The following is a 23,662-nucleotide window of genomic DNA, read 5'->3' on the forward strand; positions in this document are numbered from 1 at the left end:
CATACATATGTATATATATATGTATGTATATATATTTATAAAAATTAATGTATGTATGTATATACATTTGTATGCAAATACATATGTGTGTATGTACGTACGTATGCATGTATGTATGTATATAGATATGTATACATATGTATGTTAATATCTATGTATATACATATCTATGTATGAATGTATGTATGTATGTATGTATGTATGAACATGTGTATGTATGCATATACAAATGTATGTATGCATGTATATACATATGTATGTATGTATGTATATTAATATGTATGTATGTATATACATATGTATATTCATATGCATGTATTTGTATGGATATACATATGTATGTATGTATGTATATATGTACATACATATGGATATACATATATGTATGTCCGTATGTATGTATGTATGTATGTATATACATATGTATGTATGTCCATCCATCCATTTCCTACCGCTTATTCCCTTTCGGGGTCGCGGGGGGCGCTGGCGCCTACCTCAGCTACAATTGGGCGGAAGGCGGGGTACACACTGGATAAGTCGCCACCTCATCGCAGGGCCAACACTTTATGTATATACATATGTATGTATGTGTGTATGTATATACATACGCATGTATGTATGTATGTATGTATGTATGTATGTATATATATAAATATGTATGTGTGTACGTATGTATGTATTAACATGTGTATAAATGTATGTATGTATGTGTATACATATGTATGTATGTAGTAACATGCGTTTGTAATTATGTTAATACATATGTTTTATGTATATACGTATATAAGTATATAATGTGTATGTATGTATGTATGTGTATACATATGATTGTATTTACGTATGTATGTATTTATCTATTTAAGTAAGTACGTATGTATGTATGTATCTAAGTATGTATGTATGAATGTACGTATCCATGTATTATATATGTTTGTATACACATATGAATGCATGTATGTATGTTGATGCAAATGTATACATGTATATACGTCTAAGTGTATACATACGTATGTATATATATATTTATATACAAATTTATGCAAATATGTATTTAAATGTATGTATATACAGTATGTATTCATGTATAAATAAATGCATGTATGTCCGTATATTAGTATGTATGTATATACATGTATAAGTGTGTATGTATGTATGCGTATATGTATGTATGTTTATACGTACGTGTGTATGTATGTATGTATGTATGTATGTATATACATATGTATGTATGTATGTATGTATGTATGTATGTATGTATGTATATACATATGTATGTATGTATGTATGTATGTATGTATGTATGTATGTATGTATGTATGTATGTATATACATATGTATGTATGTATGTATGTATATACACATGCATGTATGTATGTTTATACTTATGTATCTGTGTATATACATATGTATCTATGTATACACGTACGTATCGATGTATATACATATGTATTTTTGTATGCATGTATATACATATGTATGTTTGTATGTATATGCTTATGTATGTATGTTTTTATGTATGTATATACATATGTATGTATGTATATACTAATGCTAGTATGTATGTATGCATATACATATGTATGTATATACATATGTATGTATGTATATATGTATGTATGTATGTATGTATGTATATGCATATGTATATAAATATGTATGTATGTATGTATGTATGTATGTATGTATGTATGTATGTATGTATGTATATATATGCATATGTATATATGTATATAAATATGTATGTATGTATGTATGTATTAACATGTGTATAAATGTATGTATGTATGTATGTATGTATGTATGTATATACATATGTATGTATGTATGTATAAACGTGTATGTATGTATGTATAAACATGTGTATGTATGTATGTATGTATGTATAAACATGTGTATGTATGTATATATGTATGTATGTATGTATATACGTATGTATGTATGTATGTATGTACGTACGTACGTATATATGTATGTATGTATATATGTATATACATATATATGTATGTATGTATGCATATACGTATGTATGTATGTATATACGTATGTATGTATGTATATACATATGTATGTATGTATATACATATGTATGTATGTATGTATATACGTATGTATGTATGTATGTATGTATGTATGTATATACATATGTATGTATATATGTATGTATGTATGTATGTATGTATGTATGTATGTATGTATGTATAAACCTGTGTATGTATGTATGTATGTATAAACCTGTGTATGTATGTATGTATCTATAAACATGTGTATTTATGTATACACGTATTTATGTATGTATGTACGTACGTACGTACGTATATACGTATGTATGTATATATGTGTGTATTTATGTATGTATGTATGTATGTACGCACATATATATGTATGTATGTATGCATATATGTATGTATGCATATACATATATATGTATGTATGTATATACATATGTATGTATGTATATACATATGTATGTATGTATTAACATGTGTATAAATGTATGTATGTATGTATGTATTTATGTATATACATGTGTATGTATGTATGTATGTATAAACGTGTATGTATGTATATACGTATTTGTGTATGTATATATGTATGTATGTTTGTTTGTATGTATATATGTATGGATGTATGTATGTATATATATACATATGTATGAATGTTAATACATATGTATGTATATACGGATGTATGTATATAATGTGTATGTATGAATGTATGTGTATACATATGATTGTATTTATGTATGTATATATCTATATATGTATGTATGTATGTATGTATGTTGTTAATGTTCGTATCATATATGTATATATGTTTGTATACACATATGTATGCATGTATGTATGTTGATACAAACGTATATTTGTAAATACATGTACGTATATATATTTATATACAAATGTATGTACATATGTATTTAAATGTATTTATATACGTATGTATGTATGTTTATATATGTATATATAATTTATATATATATACATACATACATGTGTATGCATGTATGTACATACATATGTATGTTTACATACATATGTATGTAAGTATATACGTATGTTTGTATGAATGTAAATATGTATGTATGAATGTATGTATTTATGTATGCATGTACATATGTATGTATATACATACGTATGTCTGTATATACATACATATGTATGCATGCATTTATGTATACATACATATGTATGAAAGTATGTACGTATGTATGTATATGTATGTATGTATGTACATGTGTATGTATGTAAATACATGTATTTGTATGTATTTACCTACATTCGTAAGTATGTACAGTATATATATATATATATATCTATATATATATATATATAGATATATAGATATATATATATATACATACATACAAATGTATGTATATATGTGTGCATATACGTATGTACATATATGTGTATGTATGTATGTATGTCTGTACATATACATGTACGTCTGTACATGTATGTTTGTACATGTATGTTTGTATGTATGTATATATATACAAACATACAAATGTATGTATATACATATGTATGTATGTATATACATATGTACATACTTTCACATGTATATGTATGTATATATGTATATACATTCACATACATACATACATATATATACATTTAAGTGTATATACATATGTATGTATGTATATACATGTGTGTTTACATATGTATGTATGTATGTATGTATATATATGTAAATATATGTATTTATGTATAGACTTATGTATGTATGTATGTTTATACATTAGTATGTTTGTATCTACATATTTATGTACGTAAATACCTATGTATGTATGTATGTATGAATGTGTGTAAATACATATGTATGTATGTATGTATGTGTGTAAATACGTATGTATGTATGTATGTGGTATGTATGTATATACTATACCTATGTATGTTTATACGTATGGTTGTATGTAATTACATATGTATGTATATATACATATATATATATACATATGTATAAAAGTATGTACATATGTATGTATAAATATATGCATGTATATCTGTATATTCGTATGTATGTATATACATGTATAAGTGTGTATGTACATATGCATGTATTTACATATTTATGTGTGTATGTACATACACAGACATAGATATAAATGTATATTAGTACGTATGTATTTACATGCGTATGTATATATATACACATGTATATACATATGTATGTGTATTTACCTACGTATGTATAAGTATACATATCTATATATGTATGTATATGTATATACATATGTATGTGTGCAAGTACATATGTACATACATATGTATGTATGTACATATGTGTGCATACACGTATGTATGTATAGACACATGTATGGTTATACATATATATGTAAGTAGATACATATTTATGTGTATATGTATATACATATGTATCAATCAATGATTTTTTATATAGCTCTAAATCACAAGTGTCTCAAAGGGCTGCACAAACCACAACAATAACCACTACGACATCCTTGGTAGGCCCTCATAAGGGCAAGGAAAACTCACACCCAGTGAGAATGACTGAATGACCCGGTGACAATGATTACTATGAGAAACCTTGGAGAGAACCGCATATGCTTTCGATTTCCCTCCCCTAGGGGAACCGAAAGCAATGGATGTCGATAGAGTCTAACATGATACTGTGAAAGTTAAATCCATACTGGATCCAACACAATCGTAAGAGTCCAGTCCAAAGTGGATCCAACACAGCAGAGAGAGTCCCGTCCAAAATGGAGCCAGCAGGAAACCATCCCAAGCAGAGGCGGATCAGCAGCGCAGACATGTCCCAGCCGATACACAAGCGAGCGGTCCATCCTGGGTCCCGACCTACGACAGCTAGTACATATGTATGTACATGCATATGTATCTGTTTATACATATGTGTTAATGTACGGATTTGTATACATGTGTATGGATGTGTATAAATATGTATTGATGTGCATACATGTCCTGTATGTATATACATATGTATGTATAAATGTATGTATGTTTTTTTGTCCTGTCCAGCTACTCAGGCAAATCATATAGTTGATGTAGATGCCCATATCGGCTGTTCAGATTTACTTTACAAAAGAGAAGTGTAAGATACTTCTCTTTTTGTCTTATTTGAATGTGACTTTATTAAATGTATTCATATTATCATTTGGTGCCGCCGGGCCGGAGCAGGAGGGGATAGAAAGAGAAAAAAAGGAAGACAGAGGGGGAAATTGTGGGGATAAGAGGGGGATTAGACAGAGAGAGAAAAACAACAACAACAATAGAACAACACCAGCACATACATAATATGTACAAATATGATCGTAAAAGTGATAGCAAATAAGCGGTTAGTGAAATAATATAGTAATGACAATGAGCATTTTTACACTAAAACTGGAGCAATACAAATACCAATAGAAAAAGCGCTATTGATCATGAACAAAACCAATAGTTTACCTCTATTATCAACAATAAAGTTGTTCAAATGCAAGGATACGTGTACATAATGATAGCTACAAAGATAATTTTAAAAAAATGAATAAATAAATGAAAAAAAAAAAGAATACTGAAAGATGAAAGGGAAGAGAGGCAACCTATATTAATCTTGTAGATTGTAACAGTAACAATGTACTTATGTATGTATGTTTACATATTTATGTGTGTATTTATATGTATGTACAGATCTATGTATGTCTGTATATTCATATGTATGTATTTAAATTGTGTATGTATGTATATACATATTTATGTGTATGTATGTACATTCACAGACATACACATAAATGTATGTCTGTGAATGTATATATGTACGTATGTACATATATACATAAGTATGTGTATACATATGTATGAATGTTCATATATACGTAAGAATATACATATGTACATACATACATACATGTATGTATATACATATGTATGAATATACATGTGTACACGTGTTTTTATGTATATAAATATGAATGCATTTATTTACATGTGTGCATGTACATACATATGTATACACATGTATGCAGGTGTATACATATGTATATACATGTCTATATATATATGTATACATGTGTATATTTGTATACATACGTGTATATATATATATATATATATACACGCACACATGTATTTACATATATACGTATTTATATTTACATACGTGTGTGTATATATATATATATATATACACACACACAAACATGTACATGTGTATAAATATACACACATGTACATCCATATATACACACATGTATATATGTATGTACACACATGTATTTACATATATACAATTATATACACATATATAAATACGTGTGTGTGAATATACATATGTATACAAACATTATATATTTATATATATATACATATATACACACACACACACACACACACACACACACGTGTATACGTATGTGTACATAAACCCCCGCCCCTGCTAGCTCTGACCCTGGAACACCAGAAAACAGCTCTTTTAAAAGTGGGTCTCTCGTAAGGAGGAACACAATTACAAATTTACCTAAAAAAGTGCTTTAGAACAACTTAGTTTAAATTAATTCATGTGATAAGCAAAGTTTTCATTCATATTTGGTAGCAAAGAAAAGTGATTTAATCGAAAATAATAACCATCCATCAATTTCTTACCTCTTATTCCTTTTGGAGTCGCTGGTGCTTATCTCAGCTACAATTGGGCGGAAGGGTACACCCTGGACAAGTCGCCACCTCATCGCAGGACCAACATAGACAGAGAACATTCACACTCACATTCACACACTAGGGCCAATTTAGTGTTGCCAATCAACCTATCCCCAGGTGCATGTCTTTGGAAGTGGGAGGAAGCCGGAGTACCCGGAGGGAACCCACGCAGTCACGGGGAGAACATGCAAACTCCACACAGAAAGATCCAGAGCCCGGGATTGAACCCAGAACTACTCAGGACCTTCATATTGTGAGGCAGACGCATTAACCCTTCTACCACCGTGCTGCCCTGAAAATAATAACAAGAATGTTGAAAAAAAATTACACAAAAAACATTTGATTTAAACTCAAAGTTGAAGATAAAAGTAAATATTTTAATTATTCTGTACAACTAAATATTTCATTAAACATTCTTGCTAAACACATCATCATGTTTTCAGGTGCAGAAGGAAAACATTTCACTCTAAAAAGACGCTGCTGTTTTTGAAATGTTCCAAAGTTGTGAGATGTTTGTCCTCACAATTGCATATTTACAATATGTGGACTTGTCTTCCCGCCCCCATCAAGATGTTTGCATGCTTTTACTCCACAATCACCTCCAGCATGAGGGCGTGTCTCTGAACGCTCCTCTAATGCGACACCAGTAAACAGCGTTGCGTGCCAGCTGCTCGTCAGACGTGTTCGCCGTGCAGGTTTGATGTTCAATCCTGCCAAAAGCTGTTGAGACGCGACTCCGGGAGGGAATAAGTCGGCAAGGAATTAGCATTTATCCTGTTCATAACATCCGACGTCAAGTCATAATCGAGAAGCAAAAGCGAAGCTTTCGAGCTTGAAATATGTTTTAAAATGATATGGCATGATTGCAGCAGCGATACCGCATTTGCGGCTGGACCTGAGACATAAAGTAGAGATAGTTTCTTAGAAAGAGGATGGACAAAAGTCCTGATTAGACAAACTGCTGAGGCTTCTGTGACGCGGCCGACGCCAGACTCTTGGCCGCCTCCTTGGCCTTGTCGGACGCCTCCTTCACCGGGCCCCGGGGCAGCCGCTGGGCCGTCTCTCCTGAGCCCACAAAAACAGAAATACACAACAGGAGCGTGAGCTGACCGTACTTCCTGAAACAACATGAAGTCTTATTTGTATCCTGAAAGAACCTTCACACAGACACACACACACACACACACACACACACACACACACACACACACACACAGCATGCCAGGACAACGGGCAACACGAGTATCATCAGGGTTTACCCTAGATTGCCACTATATAATATTTGGTGTGGGCGTGGCTAGGGGCGTGGTCAATATGACATAATTTTGATTTGCAATGATGCATACATTATCTTGAAAAAGGTTAAAAGTTATATATATTTGACCATCAATATTAGTGTTATTAGTTACTAACAATACCAATAATCACATTATTAACATTTTTTCCTTCTATTATCACAATCAGCATTAAAGGCCAACTGAAATGAGATTTTCTTATTTAAACGGGGATAGCAGGTCCATTCTATGTGTTATACTTGATCATTTTGCGATATTGCCATTGTTTTGCTGAAAGGATTTAGTAGAGAACATCCACAATAAAGTTTGCAACATTTATAGATGTGCGTGTCCAAGTTAAAGGAAATGGCAGGTTGTCTTCTTCTAATGGATTTATTACAATCTTTGCAAGCTGGGCAACGTTTGCTAATTGTGCGGAATATGTACTGTACTGTGCAATCTAAACATGCTTCAGTAATTAGGAGACTATTTGGCGAGTGCCCTTTTGTCCTGCTACTTTTGGCGGTCCATGAACTCACGGTAGTTTGTTTACATGTACAACTTTCTCCGACTTTCTAAGACGTGTTTTATGCCACTCCTTTTTTGTCTCATTTTGTCCAATGCTGTGCGTTGTGATAGCAAAATTACTTATACTTGTTTCAATAGATGATGTTCTTTGAACTGGGTACCAAAAGTTGTTTATTAGGTTTAGGTATGTGACGCTCTGCAAGAGGCCTCTAATCTGATCGGACTCTTTCTCCTGTGTCTTTGATGTGACATGTGGACTATAGTTGACCTGGGCATGTGTGTGTCCTCTTCCTGACCCCCAACAGAGCTAAATTGGTCCCCTTTCCTGAGTGACCCCCCTCTGGGCAAACGACATCCTCTCCCCTTCACAGGACTTTGGGTATTCATTCCACTGGTGTACTGTATGTAAATGTGCATGGAGGGTGGGACTTCTGAGAATGTATATTTGTCATGTCAAATTCTAAAGGAGTTAGAACAAGCTGGAACGAACGGATTTGTCGTTCTGGTTTGGTCTCGCTTTGCAAAGCTTGTTATTATTTGTTTGTTACTTTAATAAATCATTTTAAAGCTATTTGTCACTAAAGAATCGTCTTTAAGAAATTTCCACGACAGCGTGAATGGACAAAGGTGAGCTTTGTTAATGTTATTGACTTGTGTGGAGTGCTAATCAGGCATATTCGGTTACTGCATTACTGCAAGCTAATCAATGCTAACATGCTATTTAGGCTAGCTGTATGTATATATTGCATCATTATGCCTCGTGTGTAGGTATATTTGAGTTTATTTTATTTCATTGAAGTATTTTTAATTTAATTTCTAATAATATTTTTTAATTTTCAATTTATATTTGTGTGTCTCATGACATATTATTTGTATGCATTTCTGATCATTGTTTGTGTGCCATGTTGTTCCAGACCAGAGCAAACATTACCCAGCTTGCAAAGATTGTAATAAATCCATTAGAAGAAGACAGCCTGCCATTTCCTTTAACTTGGACACGCACATCTATACATTTGGCCATTCTATAACAGTAATTTCCAGGAGTAATTTCAGCCTCTGGGAAGACTCCATTTTACTAATGTTTTCGAACGTTGTAAAAATGTGTACAATAAATATTACATTTCAACATTTCTGTCAAAAAAGATTTGCGTCAGACATTTTGATAGTAGGCTTTTATAGCTAATATAGACGTTTACATCATGTTTTGTCTTTAATATAAACACTTATATATGACTTTTAAAATCATTTTAATAGTAGGGTAATATAACCAATATAGACACTTACATCATGTGTTATCTTCATTATAAAACTTATAAAAGAATTTTCATTTTTTGCGGCTCAAGACAGATTATTTTTTGTATTTTCGGTCCAATATGGCTCTTTCAGCATTTTGGGTTGCCGACCCCTGGTCTAGTTAGTATATTCCATTAGCAGCAGAAGTGCACTTTTTGGAGAGCTGTATTTTCAGTTTTGTGCCAAAGGGATTGATTTTATTTAGCACTATTTTTATTTATACACTTATTGTGATCACAGAGACAGGTTGTTTTTGTGTAACTGTATACATTTGTTTTTCTAAAAAATCCCACTTAATATAATTTGGGTAGCAACAGTCAATAGTTATTTATTTAATTTTTTTAGGGAGGTAACAACAGTCAATATTTATTTAAAAAAAATTTCTTATAAAAGTGAGCTTTTGTTAAACCAAATATTGTGGGGTTTTTTTCCATATACAACAACCTATCTGGATTCGATAAGAGAATCGATAAGGAATCGGTTTGATAAGAGGATTCGATAATGGGCTCTTACTGGATAATTTCTTATCAAACATCATCCCTAGCGCTGCTACATGCACAACATTTACCACCTAAGACAGTATTAGACTGGTCCAAGACTTCATCCACTGCATGCAATTTAATCATCCATCTAAAGCAGTGGTCCCCAACCACCGGGCCGCAGAATAATTTTTTATAAATTTTTTTTTTATTTTTTTATTAAATCACCATAAAAAGCACAAGATACATTTACAATTAGTGCACCAACCCAAAAACCTCCCTTTTTCATGACAAAGAAAATAAATAAATAAATCCCCCCAAAACCCCTCCCTTCCCAGGCCGCGGGACAAATTATCAAGCGTTGACCGTTCCGCAGGTACAAAAAGGTTGGGGACCACTGATCTAAAGTGTACAGAGTAGTTGTAGACATAATTATAGAAACTAGATTGTGCTGCCCTTCCATGGCGACATGCGGTGATACAAAGAGTTTGCCTCCATGAGACAAAGCTTGTAACAACTTTGACAAGCAACATCCTTCATGCAGAGTAGCGACTAATACCAGACAACCATCAAATAGTCACAATAATTGATTACATCCTGGAAATGCTGTGATTGTACATATTTCTAGCTAGAAAATAACATACTAGCAACCAACTGGACATGGATCTAATTTTTACTGTGCATACGTGCACGTACATAAACACACTATTTCTGCTACATCATGTGACCGCTTCAATACTCACGGCCACATCATTAGGTACTCCTGCACTACTGAGACATCCTATACAAAACCTATACTTTTTAAGAAGGAAAAAATATTTAAATTATGTGAAACATTGCTAAAATTAAAATGAAAAAAATTGAGGAAAAAATGTTTAATTATGGGAAATATTCCTAGGATTTTATGGGACAAAAGTGTTGAATTAATGGGAAATACTCTTAAAATGATGATGAACAAATGGGTAAAATTATTGCGAAAATGTAAAAATTTTAAGAAAAAAGTAGCAAAATTATGAATAACAGTCATCAAATTGATGATTACAATGATTAAAATGTATTGGGAAAATGTGAAAAATCTGAACAAAATGTGGTAAACTTGTGAAAAAAAAATATCAAAGATTTTGAGGAAAGGAGGTACTGAAATTATGCAATATTCTCTCAAAATTAAAATGGGAAAAATTATTGGGAACATGTAAAAATTCTAAGGAAACCATCTTCAAAATTATGAGAAACATTCTTTGATTTCAAACACTTACAGAGAAAATTAGCATTAAAATGTATAAAACTTTACAGAAAAAGTAAAAATCATGAGAAGACCATTTTAAACAGAGAAAGAAAAAAAAAGTGTTGAAATGATTAACGTTTCTTAAAATGTATGGGGAAAAAGCAATAAAATTCTGAGGAGAAAATGTGTGTGAAATTTGAGGAAAAAGTAAAGGAAGCCGGAGGGGAAACATGTTAAAATGATGAAAACCTTATTACAATTCTTAGGAATTTGATTTTTAAATACATAAAGAAAATGAATGAAACTCTTAATTATGAGAACTATTTTAAACTAAGATCTTCTTTGGACTTGCAGCATATAAGATATGTTTGACTTTATTGGCATTACATGAAGCTATGTCATCTCAGCCCAGTAGATGGTGCAGATGTACCTAATGTTGTGACCTAGGTCATGACCACTGCTTCCATACTCACCGCTGCGCTCAGCCTGAGTCTGATGCCTGAAGGTGATGTCGACAAAGGCGGCGGTGGGACAGAATCACAACAATGCCGCATCAGCACAAACGCTTTGCCAATCAAGGAGCGCCATGCATCAAAATGTCTCCTTTCTTTCAATAACTTGATGCATGACACATATCGGCGCCATCCCTCTATCACATCTTCACTTCCTTTTCCTGCGCCACTTCCTCATATTCTGTTATATGAGGTGATGGCGGCGACACATCTGAATTCCATAACCAGAATAATGTTTGCAGGATAACGGATCATCTTTGCTGCTGATGCAGTTTAGTCTAGTTTGCTGTCTAACGAAACTGACGTGAGCTGGGGGAATTTGATCCATTGTACTTTCACGCAGACCCCCGCTAAGTCACAATTCAATGCAGCAATGAAACAGGAGTTCAGAACATTCAGAAACAGATGCTCCCTCTCTCATGAAAGTGTGTCACAATTCAATGCAGCAATGAAACAGGAGTTCAGAACATTCAGAAACAGATGCTCCCTCTCTCATGAAAGTGTGTTTTTGTTGACTTCTAAATTCTACACCAGGGGTCGGGAACCTTTTTGGCTGAGAGAGCCAAAAAGCCAAATATTTTAAAATGTATTTCCCTAAGAGCCATATAACTTTTTTTTAACACTGAACACAAATAAACGCGTACATTTTTAAGTAAGACCAACATTTCCAGAGTATAATAAGTCTCTTATTCTTTGTAAAAACATTTTTATTCTGAAGCTAACTGTGGAGGGGGCGTGGCCTGTGGGCCTGCAGCAAAGCGGGATGTTGCCAGGACCGGCCTCGAAATCAGCGACAGGTGCGTAGATGGCCCACCTGGGCCTTTTTATCTAATCGCCTGTCGCTTTGTTATAAGCAGCAGCCAGGAGGAGAGACAGGGTTGGGGCTGGAGCCAGAGCGCGAGTGAGGACGAAAGAGAAAAAGACAATTGCTGTAAAGCAACTGAGAGAAAAATAAAGTAAAACTATATTTTAACCCTAAAATAGGCTCTTGGTGGTCTTAAGAACCCCCAGGAGGGCAAGCCCCACACTAACCAATAATAAATAAATTACTTCTTACAATTATTGCAACTTCTTGAACATAAAAATGCATGAGAATGTTTTATATTTTGAACGTTGTTTTTAACACTGTGATTACAAGTGGAATTATTCATTACTTATCCTGTTAAGCAATGTCAGCTCAGATTTATCCGAGAGCCAGATGCAGTCATCAAAAGAGCCACATCTGGCTCTAGAGCCATAGGTTCCCTACTCCTGTTCTACACCATCCCGTTTAGGCAGCAAACCAGTGTAGTCACGCCCTCTGCTGGCTTCTTAGTGACAGTACAAGATTGTTGACGCCACATGCTCCATTAAATGAACTGCATTTATGTTCCAAACCCACCACAAACATCTAGTTTAAGGACGACTTCAGTGCTGAGTGTGCAGGTCACCTTGTATGTTGGACAGCGCGTACTCCAGCCCTTTCATGGCTTTCGCTTGGTTGCTCTTGAAGCGAGCCAATCCGAACTCCTGGGGGGAGGACAAACAGGAAATAAGCTTGACATAAAAGAGATATTGAAACAAAGAAAACAACTGCCTCCTTTTCTTGTGGCGGTAGCGACAAATTGTCATTTCCTTCAGGAACCGTGAGAAACCTAACTTGGATTTTCTTGCACAAACTCAGCTGGTGAGTGTGTGACTAAGGCTGGGCGATAAAACGATTTCGAAATACACTACATTGCCAAAAGTATTTGGCCACCCATCCAAATGATGAGAATAAGGTGCCCTAATCACTTAGGCATGGAGACTGTTTCTACAAACATTTGTGAAAGAATGGGCCTCTCTCAGTGATTTCCAGCGTGGAATTGTCATAGGATGCCACCTGTGCAACAAATTTAGTCGTGAAATGTCCTCGCTCCTAAATAATCCAAAGTCAACTTTATTATAAGAAAAGTGAATAGTATGGGAACAACATCAGGTCAGCCGCCTAGTGGTAGGCCACATAAACTGACAGAGAGGTGTCAGCGGATGCTGAAGTGCATAGTGCATAGACTTTCTGCACAGTCCGTGGCTACAGAGCTCCAAACTTCCTGTGACCTTCAAATTAGCCCACGTACAGTACGAAGGGCAGCTGCATATAAGGCATACATCACCAAGTCCAATGCAAAGCGTCGGATTCAGTGGTGTAAGGCACGTCGCCACTGGACTCTAGAGCAGTGGAGACACCTTCTCCAGACTGATCAGTCACTCTTTTTTCATTTCGGGATTTGATGGACCAGTCTGGGTTTGGAAGTTGCCAGGAGAACGCTATATTTTGGACTGCATTGTGCCGAGTGTGAAATTTGGTGGAGGAGGAATTATGGTGTGGGGTTGTTTTTCAGGAGTTGGGCTTGGCCCCGTAGTTCCAGTGAAAGGAACTTTGAATGCTCTAGGATACCAAAATATTTTGGACAATTCTATGGGATGACACTTCAAGTTCCTATGTGAGTAAATACTTTGGCAATTTAGTGTATATCGCGATAGACACGTAATCAATATCACAAAAAAAATGTGTTCCATAAAACGTCCAATTTTTTTTCCTTCTTTGTCGGAAGTTGCAAAGCAAGGTTGGTTGCGTGAACAAAGGCCCTCGCACTCTGGTAAATGAGCAAGGCAGGATATTATCACTGATACGCAAAGGTAACAGTATCAACTATCAATTTTGGTTGCGCCATCTTGTGGTCTCGCGGTTGATTCTTCGCATGGAGTGAGAAGAGAAAGTGAATATGAAGAAATTGGGGGTCAAACAGAAAAAGTCCCCTCGACAGTATAGCAGTTTTTTTGGATTTTTAAAAAGCGGACTGTCGTCTATGTGGACCAATGTGGTCTGTAAATGATGCAAGGCGCTCGTCCCCACAGAGACTGGTAATACCGCACCACTTTAGAAAGTGCTCACCCTTTAGAGCACAGCTGTAACTTTGTGGCACTAAACCTGCAGAAAATATTTATTCTCGGGTTTCTCTGTGTTTACATTTTCATACTTTGCACTATTTTGTTACACTTTATTAAGCATTTCTAACATGTGCCCTATTTTTGCACCTTCATTCTAAGAGGGTATTGTCTAGTGTTTGATATGATTTTAGAATTTTATTTACATTGATTGTTTCCTATGGTTTGGTTGACATTTCCTTTCCTATTTGCCGTGATAGCTGAGGTATTATAAACAGAGAAGGATTACATCCATCCATCCATCCATCATCTTCCGCTTATCCGAGGTCGGGTCGCGGGGGCAACAGCCTAAGCAGGGAAACCCAGACTTCCCTCTCCCCAGCCACTTCGTCTAGCTCTTCCCGGGGGATCCCGAGGGAGGTGTTTAGGGCACGTCCAACCGGTAGGAGGCCACGGGGAAGACCCAGGACACGTTGGGAAGACTATGTCTCCCGGCTGGCCTGGGAACGCCTCGGGATCCCCCGGGAAGAGCTAGACGAAGTGGCTGGGGAGAGGGAAGTCTGGGAAGATTACATTTGAAATGCAAATGTTTACATTCAATATATTTTCCTCCTGGTCCTTATTTTTGACAGGTCATTAAAAACAACAACAATAATTATCCATATTGATCGATACAGAATACTTTTATCAACAGTTTTCAACAATAAAACAGGAAGTCAAATACGGCACGAGAAAGAATAAAAGAGTACAAGGTCAAGCACCTGGATGGGTCTGGAGAAACCGTAGATGCCTGAGGAGATCCACGCCTCCCGTCTGAGCAGGGTGACGCCTGGCTGCTCCGCACAGTCTTGGAAAACACAACGCTCCTCCACAGACTTCACGTACAGTAGCACACAGACACAGGCAGGTTCAGAAGATGTTTTACTTTTACATTATTTGCTTGTCACACGGATAACAGCGTCTCTACTGTTGCCACGGCAACGCCAAATCACTCACCTCAGTGCAGTCGTCTGTAATAACAATGATAATACTCGTAATGATAAAAATAATGGTGGACAAGCCCAGATATCTCAGATTGTGTTGTGTGGAAGTTGGTGGAAGACAACGTGATGAACTCTGGGCCTTTTAATACTATCAATTTTACCCCACAGAAATATTTGGTGTCTTGTTTTTTTCGGGACTTGCTCAAGCAATCAGCGTGGACTCAGTCAGACTGTCTTTAAGTAATGTTACACATTTCCATACCAACAAAGCAGGTAGAAGGCGCTAAAACGTACAGTAAGTATACACTTTCCAAAATGCGCTAGCTCGATGCTGATTTACATTAGATTTGATCAAGTCATGCTACCAATAAGCATTCGCGGTTTTACATGAGAAATTCAACACTTCCAAATTTGGTTAAGTGAGTATAACTAAGATGCATGTTACAATCCAACAGCTTGTGTGAAATAAGCACAATACTTACAGGGGTTTGTAGGAATCAGCAAAAGAAAGACTGGCACATTCAACTTAATACCAAAGACTACATCTGGCTACAGCAACACTACTAGTCCAGACACTATTTGCCATCTAACGTCTTGGAATTGCAAATGCATGCAAAGTCAACTGTATAATACCTGCAAATGTGGCACAGAAGTAGAAGAAAACAAGATATAACAAATGGACAGCATTAGCTCACTATTGAAAATTATTTCTAAAAATGAAGACTTTTTTAAAATAACTAAACAATTACATTTATTAACACATTTGAAAACACATAAAAGCACCAAAAATTGGTACTGCTGAGTACGAGAATCAATTCCCAGGTACTGCACGGCTTGAAATGTGAAATGTAACCGTCCCAAAAAGCAACAGACTTGTCAAATCTGTTCGTCAGTTAAAGCTAGGATTTATAACTTGTTGCTTTGATTCATCGTTTAATGTATAAATATTGGAGACATAGTTTCCGCAGTTTCCGTGTAATTGACTGCACTTAGGAGCGTGGGTGTGCGGGTGCCATGATCTGTGTCACAGTGACCAGCACAGATTATAATTTTTTTATTAATGTACACATTTTAAAAAGTGCATATTTTAATGTGAAAAAAGAGTAAAGGTTATGTCAAGCAGAAACATTTATTTTCCCTAAAACATGTATTCAGGCCATAGTGTGTTTTATTGGACTAGTCCAGGAGTCAACAACCTGCGGCTCTAGAGCCGCATGCGGCTCTTTAGCGCCTCCCTAGTGGCTCCCTGGACGTCTTTCACAGATGTGTGAAAATGATACTGAGGAGTATTTGGAAAGCACCGTTTTGTCCTACTAATGACAGCGATCCTTGAACTCATCGTAGTTTGTAACTTTTTCCGATGCTGCCACAGAAAAGTTTTATGCCACTCCTTCTTTGTCTATTTTTTTCCACCAAACATTTTATGCTGTGCGTGAATGCACGAAAGTGAGCATTGTTGATTTCATTGATTTGCTGGAGTGCTAATCAGGCATATTTGGTCAATCCATGACTGCAAGTTATCTCACCCTCTGAGAAGCCTCCATTTTACTAATGTTTTCCAATGTTGCAAAAATGTGCACAATAAAAAAATTTAATATAAAATTTTTGTCAATGGAGATTTGCATCAGCCTTTGATAGTAGGCTAATATAGCTAATATAGACACTTACATCATATGTTGCCTTCATTATAACACTTATATAAGGCTTTGATTTTTTTTGCGGCTCCAGACCGATTTTTTTTTTTTTTTTGTATTTTTGGTCCAATTTGGCTCTTTCACCATTTTGGGTTGCCGACCTCTGGACTAGTCGAACAAACTATTTGGTAAATTACTTAATTACTAAAACAATCAATAGCTGCACCACTTACATGTCGGATGTACAATTATGTGTAGGGATGGACACCGAATCAGGTACCGTTTTTGCAACGACCAAATCCAACCGGTCTTACCGTGCACCAATTCAACTAAAGTCCAACAGCGTTAACTGGGTAGCGCATGACATCACGTCCGGTTGCCAACTCAGCCAGCTCTTCATGTTGCAAATTTAAAATCAATTTACTCAAATAACGCTTCAACATAAGTATAGTAAGGCTCCACTTTTCCAAAAATTCGATAGCTTGATGCTAATATACATTGGCTTTGCTATTGGCATGCTACTGACTAGCATTTGCCGTTTTACATTGCGAGTCCAACACCTCCAAATTTGAAAACCACAATGAACGTTACAATTAAACATTTTGTACGTACTAAGTACAATACTTACAGTATTACCACTTTTTAGTGTGCAACAAAACACTGGATTCAGCAAAGAGTGAACTGACTAGCCAACACACCATAAACTATACACTGCTGCCATCTAACGTCTTGGACTTGCAACTGCAACTTCTTGCTAATGACAAAACTACTCACTTCAGTTGCCATATAAAAAAGTGTTGTTGTGGTTGTGCTCACCATGAGTGTGGTGTGGTTGAGGTTCCAGGTGTAGGTAGTCAGAGTCCGCCTGACAGGGTCCACGATGGAGTCTTCAACAATGTAGACAGAGCGTGACATGCCAGAGGGGAAGAAGCACTCAGCCCAGCGGGGCAGCCGATTGGTCTTCATCAGGAGGCGTCTGGACAGCAGCCTGTGGTCGACAGTCACCTCGCGGTACACCACGTCCTCTGTGAGAACGTGCGTACTGAGCAACACAACAAGCTTACTAGAGGTCAACAACAGTATTGGGGGTGGGGGGGAAGTGCTGGTTTACCTGAAAGGGTTTGGATAGCGCTGCCAGAAGGCAGACACAACATGGTCCCAAGCACTGTTGATGTCACTTCTACTACTGAAGTACTTGACCATCCTTCTACTGTCGCCCGCCACAATTTTCATACATGCAGTCACTTGACAAGGTCACTAACCATCGAGCCATGGCCCGGTACTGGTCCGTGAAAAACTTTGAGAAGAAAAAAAAAAAGAAAAAAAATCAACATCCATATATATATGCGGCTTGAAGAAGCAAGTGGCGATTTTCTTCACAATAAAACAGCAGGCAGAGGTTTTCTTCACAATAAAACAGCAAGCAGAGGTTGTCTTCACAATACAACAGCTAGACGAAGCAAGTGGAGGTTTTCTTCACATTAAAACAGGCTAGAAAATTTTCTTCACAATAAAACAGGCTAGAAGGAGTTTTTTTTTCACAACAAAACTGACTAGAAGAAGCAAGCGGCGATTTTCTTCACAATAAAACAGCAAGCAGAGGTTTTCTTGACAAAAAAACAGCTAGAAGAAGCAAGTGGAGGTTTTCTTCACATTAAAACATGCTACAAGAAGTTTTTTTTCACAATAAAACTGACTAGAAGAAGCAAGCGCCGATTTTCTTCACATGGAAACAAGCTACAAGAAGTTTTTCCTTACAATAAAACAAACTAGAAGGAGGTTTTTTTCACAATGAAACTAACTAAAAGAAGCAAGCGGCGATTTTCTTCACAATAAAACAGCAAGCAGAGGTTTTCTTCACAATAAAAGACTAGAAGAAGGTTTTCTTCACAATGAATCAGACTACAAGAAGCAAGAGGAGTTTTTACTTCACAATAAAACAGACTAGAATTTATTCAGCAGGCCTCCAGGCAATAAAACATAGCCTACAGGCGCCCACTGCAAGCTCCAGCCGCTGTACCAGATTCACCAACTCTGCCATTGTTCAGAGGTCAACAGTGGCGCCATATGATGTAAATAATTCAATGTACATACTCTGATGAGATATATATACATATACATATACATATATATATATATATATATATATATATATATATATATATATATATATATATATATATATATATATATATATATATATATATATATATATATATATATATATACACACAGTATACACATGTATATGGATATATAGATACAAAATGTTTTAATTTTTGTTTAATCCCCAGAGATCAGATCTCTTGTGTTTTTAAGTGCATGTATTGGAATTATAAGCCAATTAAGTATTTGGCGGCCAATGAATGTATTTCAATCCACTAATAACTAACACACTTTAGATATACTTGGTCCCTTTAATGTAGACTAAAATAAAGTACATTTGAATAAATAGTGTTGCGATTGACATTAACAGTGATGCATAATTTAACATTATTCAGACAGTTGCTTAAAAGTGTATTGATACTATATTAGATTTATTTGCGAGATATAATTGAATAGAATAATTAGGCGTCCATTTTTAATGAATAATGGCGTTACCACGAGTATATAAAGGTTTATCCCATGGTCTACATCAGGGGTGTCAAACGTACGGCCCGCGGGCCGGATCAGGTTTTATCCAGCCCACGGGATGAATTTGCTAAATATAAAAATGAGCCGAAATTTTTGAATGAAAGAAACGGCTGTTCTAAATGTGTCCACTAGATGTCACAATAGCAATTCTGTGTATCTATGTAGATCAGGGGTCGGCAACCCGCGGCTACAAAGCCGCATGCGGTTCTTTGATCACTCTGATGTGGCTCAGCTGCATACTTGCCGACCCTCAAGATTTTTCCGGGAGGTTGTCCTGATTTCAGTGCCTTTCCCAGAAATATCCCTGGGCTAACATTCTCCGGTTTTCACCTGCATAACTATTGTGAGGGCGTGTCGTGGTAACAATGCTTTTAACGTTCTCTAAAACATATCGTCGCGCCCGCCTTCACGTCATGCTATACACGTGCTGGCCGGTCACATGTAGCATGCAACCCCTGCTAGCACACATCACCGACTGCAAGGCATACTTGGTCAACAGCCACACAGCTTACACTGATGGTTGTGATAAAAACAACTTTAACACTCTTACTAATATGCGCCACACTGTGAACCCACACCAAACAAGAATGACAAACATTTCGGGAGAACATCCGCACTGTAACACAACATAAACACAACAGAACAAATACCCAGAATCCCATGGATCCCTAACTCTTCCAGGCTACATTATACACCCCCCCCCCCCCCCCCACCTCAACCAACACACGGAGGGGGTGTCCATGCCCACAACACTCGTAACTTAGATCTGATAACAGGTAAACATCGTTTACTGGCTTGTACCGCTCACAGTGTCGTATGCAGGGGACCAAAGATTTGGAACCAGCTTAATGAGAGCCTCAATATGCTGTATCCATTCTCCAACTTCAAAAAGAAACTGAAAACTTACCTATTAACCACATATCTTTAATGCCTCATGTGGGGTAGACTCGTGTTGGGTTTTGCATGGTTGAATGAATGTATGTATGTATGTGTATGCTTGCTTTAGTACTATTATCTTGTGTTTATCATATAGCGTTGTTGTTTTGTTTTTGTTTTTTGTTGCTACCATGTTTCATCTTTCCATGTATATATTGTCCTTTGGACCCCCTGTCAAAAGCTTCTTCTAGCTTATTTGGGGGACCCTTTCACGTACCAACATCTGATATTCACCACTATTGTAAATGTTGTATTGTATTGTGAATAAACTTGTAACTAAAAAAAAAAAAATGTACACAGCAGCATTATTAAAAGTCATAAATGTTATATTTTGAAACCAATACCAATAATTTCCGATATAACATTTTAATGCATTTATCGGCCGATAATATTGACAGCCCAATATTATCGGACAAGTAAAGATATAATACTATCAACCGCAACATGTAAGTCTAGGCACCAGCGCCCCCCGCAATCCTAAAAGGTAATAAGCGGTAGAAATGGATGGATGGATGTAAGTGTAAAAAACATTATAATTTGTACATTTTCAGAATTGTGCTTGTTCTCTTTTAAACAAAGCAAACCATCTGAAGTTGTCTTTATTAAGTCACCGTGCCGTGATTCAACCAGTCCGGTTTTCTCTATGTGGCCCCCCAATCTAAAATGATTTTGACGCCCCTGGTCAACATGAATACTGACGTCATCACCTTGAGTTCACGCGATAAGACATTCAAATATCGCGAGTTTCGTTGCCGTGCTAAAGGTGTTTCACTAGCATGCTAATGTTGCTAACGCTATCGCCCAGCAACCTTTCGCCACACGTCGAATATTTCGCACTGATATTAAATCGACTTGGTGTCGTTTCAATACCGCAGAGTGCGTTCGTGGCAATGTGTAATATTTCCGGTTAGTTTTGACAAGGATGAACTAAACAAGAGAGGAAGTTGACTACGAAGCGTCCCTCATCATTGCCCGCAGAAGAGGAACACAACAACAAGTTATACGCGCCTTCAACAATTGGAAAAAAATCATCACTCTTACCGAATATTTTTGAGAATGAGAGGCAGGATACGATAAGCACAGCGTGAGCGTCCACTAGTTCGGCTTTTCCCCACGAAAACGACGACAACCCAACAAGAGATAAGCCATTGCGTCGCTGGAACGCCACCTTAGACATAGTGGCCAAATGAGGAAGTGCAGGTGTGGCGTCCGTCACGTGACCCAGTGTTTGCTAGAAACAGCTGACATGATGAGGAACTGTCCGGAAACACGTGCTGCTCAACATTACACTCTTTATGTCATCTAAAAATAATCACATTTTATAGATAGATAGTTCTTTTATTGATTCATTCTGGAGTGTTTCCTCTTATGTGCTTTAATATTATTCAGCTCTGATTTAAAATACCGTATTTCCTTGAATTGCTCCCGGGGGCGCTAATTAATTTAAAACCTCTTCTCACTTCTGCACTTACCAAAGGCATGCGGTAAAAGTAAGCATGCGCTAATTATTTTAAAAGCTCTTCTCACTCCGGCATTTACCAAATGCATGCAGTAAAAAAAAGAGTGTGATGTAAGCTTGGACCTTAAATCCTACTGAATAGCTCTTAATGTTCTTCCCTTTATGCGATTTCAAATTACCGGTTTTGAAATCATCCATCCATCCATTTCCTACCGCTTATTCCCTTTGGGGTTATATCTCAGCTACAATTGGGCGGAAGGCGGCGTACACCCTGGACAAGTCGCCACCTCATCGCAGGGCCAACACAGATGTGAAGTGAATTATATTTATATAGCGCTTTTTCCTCATAGTGAAACCCAATATCTAAGTTACAATTAAACCAGTGTGGGTGGCACTGGGAGCAAGTGTGTAAAGTGTCTTGCCCAAGGACACAACGGTATGGACTAGGATGGCGGAAGCGGGGATCGAACCTGCAACCCTCAAGTTGCTGACACGGCCGCTCTACCAACCGAGCTATACCGATAGACGACATTCACACTCACACAGTGTAAGTGGGAGCAAGCCGGAGGACCCAGAGGGAACCCACGCATTCACGGGGAGAACATGAAAAAATTATTTTAAAACCTCTTCTCACTCCGGCACTTACCAAAGGCATGCAGTAAAAATTTGAGTGTGATGTAAGCTTGGACCTTAAATCCTACTGAATAGCTCTTAATCTTATTCCCTTTATGCGATTTCAAATTACCGGTATTGAAATCAGCCTCCTCCATTTTGAAAATGATGACAGGGGAAGTGTCACTCGTGACACCACGAGTTTGACCAGGCGGTAATACTAAGCATGCGCTAATTATTTTGCGAAGCGAGTTTGACCCGGTAGTATTTCAAGGCAGACGCATACTATATGCCAGGGGTCCCAGACATGCGGCCCGCAAGACGTTATTTTGCGGCCCCCACCTTCATATGAAAGTTTAATGTTCATGCGGCTCGCAAGTTTTATATGAATGGAGCTTGACAGCATTGTTATTTCGTCCAAAATGTCTCTTTAAACGTTTTGGGTTGCCTACCCCTGCATTAGTGGAACAGCTGCAAATAAGTGAAGGCGACAAAGATGTTACCATAGAGACAAGGTTTTTTTATGTGCC

At 36.5% G+C, this 23,662-nt stretch overlaps 1 protein-coding gene across 2 annotated transcripts; it reads right to left on the reverse strand.

The window, feature by feature from the left end:
- Positions 1-7,012: 7,012 nt before the first annotated feature.
- Positions 7,013-22,262, reverse strand: LOC133560143 (PRELI domain-containing protein 1, mitochondrial-like). 2 transcript variants are annotated; one of them, XM_061912337.1, is made up of 7 exons: positions 22,103-22,262; positions 18,603-18,788; positions 18,308-18,533; positions 15,636-15,749; positions 13,398-13,476; positions 11,929-11,954; positions 7,013-7,721 (listed from the first exon to the last, which is right to left on the reverse strand). In XM_061912337.1, the coding sequence occupies exons 2-7, from the start codon at positions 18,722-18,724 to the stop codon at positions 7,686-7,688; spliced, it is 603 nt and encodes a 200-aa protein (XP_061768321.1). In that variant the 5' UTR covers positions 18,725-18,788; positions 22,103-22,262; the 3' UTR covers positions 7,013-7,685. The 2 variants fall into 2 exon arrangements, with proteins under 2 accessions (XP_061768321.1, XP_061768310.1); XM_061912326.1 differs by lacking the exon at positions 11,929-11,954.
- Between the last annotated feature and the right edge of the window lie 1,400 nt (positions 22,263-23,662).

Source organism: Nerophis ophidion, linkage group LG01 (assembly GCF_033978795.1).
Source record: "Nerophis ophidion isolate RoL-2023_Sa linkage group LG01, RoL_Noph_v1.0, whole genome shotgun sequence".
Taxonomy (NCBI): Eukaryota; Metazoa; Chordata; class Actinopteri; order Syngnathiformes; family Syngnathidae; genus Nerophis; species Nerophis ophidion.